The sequence below is a fragment of the Leptonychotes weddellii genome, chromosome 2 (genome assembly GCF_054177405.1).
Source record: "Leptonychotes weddellii isolate Sample4059 chromosome 2, ASM5417740v2, whole genome shotgun sequence".
Classification (NCBI taxonomy): Eukaryota; Metazoa; Chordata; class Mammalia; order Carnivora; family Phocidae; genus Leptonychotes; species Leptonychotes weddellii.
This window is the reverse complement of record NC_138370.1, coordinates 70,402,362-70,412,385: the sequence shown is the minus strand read 5'-3', so window position 1 is coordinate 70,412,385 and position 10,024 is coordinate 70,402,362. Positions and strand designations below refer to the sequence as shown.

At 38.4% G+C, this 10,024-nt stretch overlaps 1 protein-coding gene across 1 annotated transcript in view; it reads right to left on the bottom strand.

The window, feature by feature from the left end:
• GYPA (glycophorin A (MNS blood group)) overlaps positions 1-8,929 on the bottom strand; it is a 35,707-nt gene extending 26,778 nt beyond the window's left edge. Inside the window, exons 1-2 of the mRNA XM_006734928.3 lie at positions 8,175-8,929; positions 4,166-4,216 (exon numbers count right to left, since the gene is read on the bottom strand). Coding sequence (XP_006734991.1) covers positions 4,166-4,216; positions 8,175-8,211 — 88 coding nt within the window. The 5' untranslated portion in view covers positions 8,212-8,929. The remainder of the gene's footprint in view (positions 1-4,165; positions 4,217-8,174) is intronic.
• Positions 8,930-10,024: the final 1,095 nt, after the last annotated feature.

The following is a 10,024-nucleotide window of genomic DNA, read 5'->3' as shown; positions in this document are numbered from 1 at the left end:
TCATAGGGGAATAGAGAAAAAAAATAAAACAAGATGAAATCAGAGTGGGAGACAAACCATAAGAGATTCTTTTTTTTTTTTTTTAAAGATTTTTTATTTATTTATTTGAGAGAGAGGATGAGAGGAGAGAGAGAGCACATGAGAGGGGGGAGGGTCAGAGGGAGAAGCAGACTCCCTGCCGAGCAGGGAGCCCGATGCGGGACTCAATCCCGGGACTCCAGGATCATGACCTGAGCCGAAGGCAGTCGCCTAACCAACTGAGCCACCCAGGCGCCCAAACCATAAGAGATTCTTAAGCATAGGAAACAAACTGAGGGTTGCTGGAAGGGGGAGTGATGGAAGGATGGAGTAACTGAGTGATGGACATTAAGGAGGGCACGTGATGTAATGAGCATTGGGTGTTATATAAGACTGATGAATCACTGACCTCTACCTCTGAAACTAATAATACATTATATGTTAATTGAATTTAAATAGAAAATGAAAAGATAAAATAAAGTAAAATAAAATAAAATAAAAAGCGTCTTGGAAAAATATATATGATTGAGCATCTAATGAAAAGAAGCCTGAGAAATAAATAGCTGTAAAAAAGGAACACTGTCAAAAATTTCCCTCAAGAGATACATTCAATGAGGAAATAATTAGGCAAATGAAACAAAACAATTCTTTTGGAGCCTTCAAAAAAATCAATGCCATTAAAAAAAAAGTTGGGTAATTATTCTAAACTAAAATAGATGCAGCAACCAAATTCAATGAACGAATGTAGGTTAAAATTTGATTTTAAATAAAAACAGCTATGAAAGACATTCAAGGGACAATTGGAAAAATGTGAATATAAAGATTATATTATGGTATTACTATTAATATTGTTAAATTTGAAATAATGTGATTATTTAGGAGAATGTCCTTTTTCTTAGGAGATGAATGTGAAAATGATTATAGGTGAAGTGTCATAATGTCTGTAACTTATGTTCAAATGACACGACAAAAGTATATGTATATTTATACACTTATAGACAGATAAAGAAAATATGATCAATTATTCACAATTATTGAATCAAGAAAGATAATATATGAATATTTCTGCTAGTCTTCTTTGAGTTTTTCCATGTGCTTGGAATTTTTCAAAATAAAAATTTAGAGAAAAGAAATGGGATAATATAATTTACCATATTCGTGTACACATGAAGAAAATATATTTTTTGCCTATTCTTGTAAAAAAATCCTTCTACTATAATTGGAAGAGATGATTCTTCTTCAAAATATCTTTAAAACTGGCACATAGTGATTAATAAATTATTTTTGAATAAAAAGGCAAAAATTCATTTACCTTTTTGATAGCAAATGCATGTGTGCACACAAATGAATTGCAGAAAAAATTGATATATAACAAATATAGGTAAAATAATCCTAAAACAAATATTAAATGCAGCACAATATTAAAAGAATACAAGAGCCAAGGAACTGATACTAGGATGGGAAGCATAGGGCAATATGATAATATCCATTGATATAATTCATCGCTTCAGCGTATTGAAGAATAAAAATACAGTGAAAAAACAGAAACTAATAAGATGAACAGACATTCTTAAAGAAAAGCAAACGTTTAAAAAATATTCCTGTTATACTTAGTATAATAGATATTTTCTCTCTCATGATAACTGTCAGGAAATTTATTATTATACCATTCAGTTATGGAAGTCAACTTTCAAAGTTTCAACTATGATTCATAAAAGGTATTTTATAGAATTTTAGATCTTTTCTTGATTAAATCTCTTCACTTAAGGTTAGCGGGAAATTTCTTAACATGATAAGGATAATTTACTGAAAGCAACAGACATCATAATTAATGGTGTGACATTCATATTATAGACAGTCTCAAGACAAGGATGACTACTATCATGACCATTATAGAACATTAACATATATAACATTGAGAAGTTCTAATAAATGCAATACGATAGGAAAGGAGCAGCTATATGTATTTATTTCAAGTGAAGAAACAAAATTTCTTTTTATAGGGAATACAGTTGCCTAATTTTGAAAATTGAAGAGAATCAACTATCTTAACAAAAAAAGGTTAGTGATGTCACTTACAAAATGAACATATACAAAGTAATAAATTCATGTTAGGCTATCAATAAACAATTTGAAAATACAATGAAACTTTTTTTTTAAAGATTTCATTTTCATTTATTTGAGAGAGAGAGAGCACGCGTGAGAGAGCATGAGGATCGGGAGGGACAGGGAGCCTGATGTGGGACTCGATCCCAGGATCCTGAGATCATGACCTGAGGCGAAGGCAGACGCTTAACCGACTAAGCCACCCAAGTGCCCCAGAAACATGTTTTAATTAAGACAATAACAGAACATGTAAAATACCTCTTCAAAGAGGAAACATATAAATTTATCTAAAGTTTCTTTCAGAATTTTTTCAACTCTTTGGAGGATGTAAGAGAGGACTCAGTAGAAAAACATGATATATTCCCAATTCAGAGATTTACTATTACAAAATTTTTTATTTGCTATGAGCTAATTTACTCTTTTAATTCCATCATTCATTCTATACTAACCAAATAACATGGGAATACTTTTATGTTGCATAAGGGATAACTTCCCCAAATGATTCTGAAACTCATCTGGAGGAATAGACAAAAACTTCTGGCTTCCGGTCAAGGAAACCAGCTTGTTGCAGACCAAGCCTCCTGTCCATGGGAAGTAGAAGAGCTGAGCAGATGGAAAGCATCTAGGGAGGGCATCAGAGCTGACCAGGACAGCAGGCTCTGGAGGTGGAGGGGAGGTGCAGATGCGTGAGCTTGACGTTGGCCAGCAGCTCTCCTCTGAAGACATTTGTCTATTTTCAAGTGAGGCCTGAGAGGCTGTGAAACTTGTGAGAGATTTTAATGGTCTCACAGAACTAGGGGTTCAGGGCCCACTGAGGACAAGAAGCTACAACAAATGCTGCGAATTTTAAGTTGGGGCCCCCAAAATGCTACTCCCTAGAAGTAGGGGTGAACAGAAAGAGAGCTTTCCAGAAGACTGAATGCCGGCTGCAGCTCTCAGAGCCTTGGTTGCTGAGTGGATGAAGATGTTTCTTCTCCAGGAACTGCCCACCAGAAGCCAGGGTCTCAGCTGGCTCTGCTCTGCCTGCCCTCACTCACCTCACCCCCAGATCTGACTCGGAGGGATCCTGGCTGTATTTTAAATTATGATATTTTATTCACCATTGATTTTTTGAATTAATCTTGAGTTTTAAAAAATATTTCATGAAAGTATTTATCTTGATGACTTAAGGTTTTGGTGCCCCCTTAAATTTGGTCCTGAGACCTCTCCTCTTACATCTTTGCTTTGTGGGCTGGTATCATGCTCGGGAACGGAGAGAGGAACGTAAAATGTTTTATGATTTAGGGCTTATGATGTTTTTAGAGTCGCTTACTTTCCTGAGACAGGCATGGGCCAGAACACTCCCTGACTCCCATGATGTGATAGAAGTGTCTCAGTGAATAAAGCATCCTAAGGTTCTATATGCTGCCACTTTTCTGATACTCTTAGCTGCTAGAATGTGGCAGTTGGCAGCTTGGGGCTGTGTATCATAACAGAGTTATGCATCATAACAGATGTGTATGAGTTGTGTATCATAACAGAAACAAACCCTATAAAAATGGAAAATGGGAAAATTATTAATGATGGTTTATCTCATCTGTTCACCAACAATTCTTGCTTTTTTTTCTCTACCAGATTCCTGAAATCAGTTTCACCAGACACTGTAACCAAGTTTATTTGAGTAGTAATAACCACAATGAAATGCATCTACCAGGATCTTGGTTTTCCTGTTAATATTTATCAGCATTGCTTCCTGATAGAGGCCTCTCAGAAAACAGAGATTTGTTCAGTTTGCTTTTAATTTTTTTTTAACTTTTCCTAATTACATTTTATTGATTCTCCTTGCAGAAAATTTAAAAAGCATCAAAAAACAAGAAAAAAAGTCACCTACAATCCCAACACCCGGAGATAACCCTGGGATGTTTCTTCTCAGGACTGTTGCTTTAGTTTCCATCTAGGTCATGTATCACAGAAGACCACACAGATAGATACTTATTAAATATGCAGAAATGATGATAATGGCTGGAAATCTATTACCCATCTGCTTTTGTCGGTAACTTACTTGGTAATTCATGAGCTGTGGTTTCAGAGACATCTTGAGTAGAAATATAACCTATAAAGACAAGTTGGGGAAATCACTTAAAATGTGCCTCCTAAATTGGTTCATAGATGTATTCAATAATCCTCTAGAAACCAAAGTAAAAAAAAAATTCATCAAAAGAGGGTTAAGTCTGGCTTCCCAATTTAAAATTAATATGTCAGGGTTATAAATAAATAAGCCAAAACCAAGAGTTGGACACCTAACCAACTATGCCACACAGGAACCCCGAGTGTGTGTCAGTTTCCAGGTACCATCTCTTCTTTCCCCTCTCTTAGGGATCCTTCCCCACGCATTCATCGCGGGTGTCCGTTTCTTTCTAAAAACCCAATTTCACTCCAAGCTAGTGAGATTCATAGGTTTGGGAACTACACTACAGTTTATCTCAGGCTGAGCTTTGAGAAGTCACTGAAGTTTAGAGATGGAAGGGATTTTAGGGACTATTTATTCCGTGTTTTATTCAATAGACACAAGGAAACTGAGGATGGATAGATTCTCCACAGTTAAATTAGTCTGCAGCAAAATTTTGGTCATTTGTCATTTCTGCAGCTACTATTTATTGAGTGCTTACTTTGCGTCTAGCAATGTGTGGGGTGCGTAAGTAAAGACACAGGTTTTACTTTGAAGAAATTAAAGTGGTCCCCGAAACCCAGCTAGGAACGCTTTCTTATAACTTCTACATGGGCAGAAAGACTGTCTTGGATCACCAAAGAAAAAGGAGATGCCTTGTTTCTTCACTTAGTCATTCTAAGCATGTGCTTTTCAAACTGATATACCTACAGATGTATGTAGTAAGATGCTAAAGGTATCAGGGTTAATCTACACGGAGCTCTCATTTTGTCTAAACAACCGAAAACAAATATTCCTTCTTTTCTTCTCCCACCTCCCTCCCTTTACTTGCTTCCTTGTTTTTTTTTTTTTTTTTTAAAGATTTTATTTATTTTTTAGAGAGCGAGTGAGAGGGAAACAGCATGAGAGGGGAGAGGGTCAGAGGGAGAAGCAGGCTCCCCGCTGAGCCGGGAGCCCGATGTGGGACTCGATTCCAGGACCCTGGGATCATGACCTGAGCCGAAGGCAGACGCTTAACCATCTGAGCCACCCAGGCGCCCTTCCTTGTTGATTCAACCGATATCCTACTACATGTGAAGAGCTGTGCTCGATTCTGGAGATACACTAATGAATAAAACAGCCATAATACCTGTGCCTTTGGATCTTCCAATTAAATCGGTATATTGTGGCCTAGAATACAAATTTTGCATAAATTTTAAAGTAACATCAGGAAATTTTAAGAGGGTCGTGGTTTATGACATCATTTGCTGGTCGGAGTGTTGCAATACTCTATTCTCAAATTCCTTCTTAGCGTCCGAATCAGATTTTCAAAGAAAAGCTTTGAACACACTAAGTTTTCTCCTGTGTCAGAGCTTCTGCCCTTGCTCTTCCCTTTACCTTCAATACCTTGCCCCAAGATTTCTCAAGCTGGCTTTTTTCGTGGTTCACTTCTCAGCATAAATGTTACTTACTCAGAGAAAAATTTCCTGCTACCCTTTTGTAAATCAGCCTGCTGCGTTATGTTCATCACCTTTCCCGGGTTAATTTTCTTTGTGTTATTTACCACTGTTCTTACGTTACTAGTTTACTTATTCGGTTTAATGTTGGTGTTCCCTCCCACTGTCTGCCCCCACCCACCCCGAGTGGATCCTCCCCAGGAGCTCACCGATCTTACTGCTGTGGCCTCAGTGTCCAGCCCCTGGCATGTAAGTGCCGAAAGAGCACATGAATTCTGGGACCAGGAATCAAATAATCTCAAGAGAACTTACTCTCTATTTAGAGGATGACATCTGATAAATTTAGAATTAGAAATATTGGTTTTACCCTTAAGATTTCTAGGGAAAGAAAAATCATCTTCTTTTTTTTCTCCCTAGCCAAAGATGTTTAACCAGCCTCACACTCTCCAGATTCTCCACTTCAACTGCTGAGGGGTGGGGGGTGGGGGCAGGACCCTGCTCAGACACCTTTCCATTATTCTGTAAAGGAGTCACGTCCACAGAATTTCTTCAGAGGGTTTCACAAAAGGCCAAGATGGTAGCAGCATTGGCAATGAGGGCCAGGCGGCCTTTGGAGTCACGTGGCCTTGATCTCTCATGAAGTTTTCACAGAAGGCCTTAGTACGCCATTGCTTGAGCAGGTGTAGATACGAAGAATTTATTTCCTTTCCAGGAGCCTTTTCCAAATATCCCACACCACCCCCACCGCAAAAAAAAAAAAAATTGGGTAACGCATCTAGTTGGATTGAGGAGGCCCCCTTCCCCCTCTGAACAACACAAAGCACACCTTTTCTCTCTTCTGTGTAATAGCCCTACAAATACTGGAATATATTTAAATATTATACCACAGCCCCTCCGCTTGTTTTCTCTTCTTCAAACTGTCTTTGTACTTTGCTACTTGAAAAAAAATTAGAGCAGTTTTGTTAGTGTTCTGTTTTCCTGTAATTTTCCCGTATTCTGACTTCTCAGAAATCATCATCACATACACAGGTTTGCTCCCTAGTCAACAATTACTATCATAGCTAAATTATTTATTAATTTACTATTACTTTGTTTAGTCCTTATTTCATTCCTGGGAGGCAGGTACCAACATTGTACACATTTTAAAGATGAAGACACTGAGGCCAAGAGAGGATACATTGCCTTAATATTCCCCAGCCTTTCTGATGCGGAAGCAGGTTTGAGCCTAGTTCTGTTAGCCATTACACTATTTTATCCCCTAATATATGTTATAAAATGCTGGATCCTTTCCCTGTCTCCTACAGAGTGCCCAGTCGATCCTTGATCTGTGCTCCAATTTGAGTCAGAGTAATGTCTGGGGGCTAAATACATTTCAGGTAACTGCCTGCTTCTTATCTCTGTGCTGGGCACTAGTATTTCTAACACATAAACACTGCATTTGAGAAGGCATTAACCATACCACCTCAGGAAGAGGCCAAAAATATTGCTAATTTTTTACAACTTAATAATAGTCCATATTATGATCTCAGGGTCGTGAAATCGAGCCTCGCATTGGGCTCAGCGCTGAGCATGGAGCATGCTTGGGATTCTCTCTCCCTCTCCCTCTGCCCCTCCCTGCTCTCTCTCTCTCTCAAAATAAAAAAAATAGGGGTCCCTCTGTGGATCAGTCAGTTATGCATCTGCCTTCCGCCCAGGTCATGATCCCAGGGTTCTGGGATCGAGCCCTGTATCAGGCTCCCTGCTCAGTGGGGATCCTGCTTCTCTCTCTCCTCCCCTCTCATTCTCTCTCCCACTATCTCTGTCTCTCTTTCAAATAAATAAATAAAATATTTAAAAATCATAAAATAAATAAAAATAAATAATACTCCATGTTATTTCTTTATCTTAATGAATTGATTTTGACATTTTGATTTCTCCCCAAACCACATAATACCTAAGCCAATTTTTCTTTTTCCTCCATCGTACCTCAGTAACAGACCACAGAGAGGGAAACAACTCCTCCATGAATTCAGAGTTCATGCTGTAGCTTGTACTCTTTTGGTGGGAGAAGGAGGAAATTAGAATTTTTTCAGCAAACTTTTTTGAAAACTGAGGACTGGATATCCACCTTCATTAATGACTCTTTAATTTAGAAGTTAAACACAAAGAAGGCAACAAATTTATTCACATGGAGATATTTCTTATAATATTTGATACAATTCTTTTCACTGTAGCTGGGCTTAGAACTGAAGCATGCTTCTCATACTGGAAAATTGTGATCCAGCCACAACTACTGAGCCCCTGAGCACCTTAATCCAATTCCGTCCGCCTTACCAGCTCAGTTCCAATAAAAATCCACCCACCATCTGAGATACTATTCATTCATTTATTCGTTTAAGTAAGATAGAACTTAGAGCAGGCAGTTTATATTTTAATCTATAAAATTTAATATCCAACATAACAGCATCATGCTAAAAAAATCCACTTACCTGAGAGTAGTAATATAATTACTATTTTTTCGTACATCCTGAGATCATGAGCTGGCTCTCAATAGTCAGTGCTGGGAAACCACCAAAGACGGACTGGTGTGGCGGACCGTGGCTCCCGCCCGGGTGCTCTTATCTTTCAGACACACCTTTTTGAGCCACCAGTTGATAGGCCTGGGAGGCATTTTAAATTACGCAAATTTGTCAAACATCTGTCAGTAAAGATGCATGGATAGCTGCTTAACTGGCATTATTAAAGTGTTAAGTAAAATCTTCACTGCAGGGAACCGACTGCTACATGTCAAATTTACTTGGCATAAATTAAGTGGGCATTGCAAGGCAGTGGTCTTCAGGAGCTGCCCAGCTGGGCCTTGAAGGCCTGAGGCGGGGGTCCTGAGCCAGGCTGGGGTCGCTCTTAGGGAGCTAGAGACCTTCTCAGGTTTCATGTAGAGATCCTTGTGGGCCCAGATGAAAGTGACTTCTTACATGTGAACTGAATGTATTGGAGAACTTACATTGCCATTGACCGCTCTGAGGTTTGAAAGAACTCTCACACTCATGACAAGTCACACAGTGATCTGAGAATACATGAGACACAAGAATATTTCAGTTCAAACCAGAGTTTCAATGCAACAGCTAGAGCCCACATGGCGGGAGTCAGGGTGTCGTTCCTCCCCAAAATAGGCCTCACTAAGCAAGCACAAGTGCGTACCAGGACAATCATGCAAACACGCAAAAACAAAAGCAGATGACCCCAAAACCTTGTTGTAAAGCAGGTTAAAGTCAGGGGTATGGCCATCTGAGGAAGGTCCATTTTAAAGGGAGGCAGAAAACGAAACAATAAGAATTAGATCTGAAACAGCTCAAAAGAAGGCGATTTGGGTATTCTACTTAAATCTTCCTGTTAGAGCCGTGAGTATCTTTCCTGCTTGCCCCAGAAAATCGACTTGCTAAGTCAGGAATTTGTCAAATAAATTATATGTATATTTTTACCCAAAACGTGGTTTAAAAAACTATTTATGAAACTAATGGTTTGCACCTTCAGGAAATGGAGCCACAGAGAGAAAAAAAATCTTTTACTGGGGAAAAGATGGAGATAAATGTCAGCTAACATCCCAGACAGGGGGCTCTGAGGGACACAGTAGGCGCTGAGATGCAAGCTTGAAGGGGGACTAAGACTGAGGGACACAGAGGGAGACTCTGAGGGACAGTGCAAGAACGATAAAGCCTCAGAATCCTAGAGCCCCTCTGAAGGTCCTGCCAATTCATGCAAAGCAATTATAGCAAAATTTACACATAGTTAAAAGTAATCAATATTTAGGAAACCAATAGCTCACTTAAATTTAGTATTTGCTATGGCTGGGTATCAGGTTGGGTTGCAGAAATTGTTTTTAGCAGACAGTTGAATAAAGGAGATTTATTTTGGATATTAATATGAGCAATAAGATTATTTCACATGATTTCATATTTTTAAGGTGAGAACAATTAGCACGAACCTTAAAAATGCAATTTCCCTTTGAAAATAAGTAAATAGTCACTATCCTCACACTGGATTACTAGGCAGCTATTAAAATCACATTTTTAAAAAATCAAATCAAATCGTGTTTTCAAAAACAGTAGATATGGAGACTCAAGATAAAAATGGAAAATGGCAAGATCCAAAACTGTATATACAAAAATAAAATCCTGTTTTGTTTTTTTTTTTTCTTCTGTGTTTGTTACCTCTGCCTGGAATACACTTACTCTCTTCTTACATGACCGACTTCTATTCTGCTTAAGATCTCAATTTAAGAGTACTTCCTCCAGGAAGCCTTCCCTGACTTCCTAAGTCTTCATCAGGGGCTCCTGTTCTG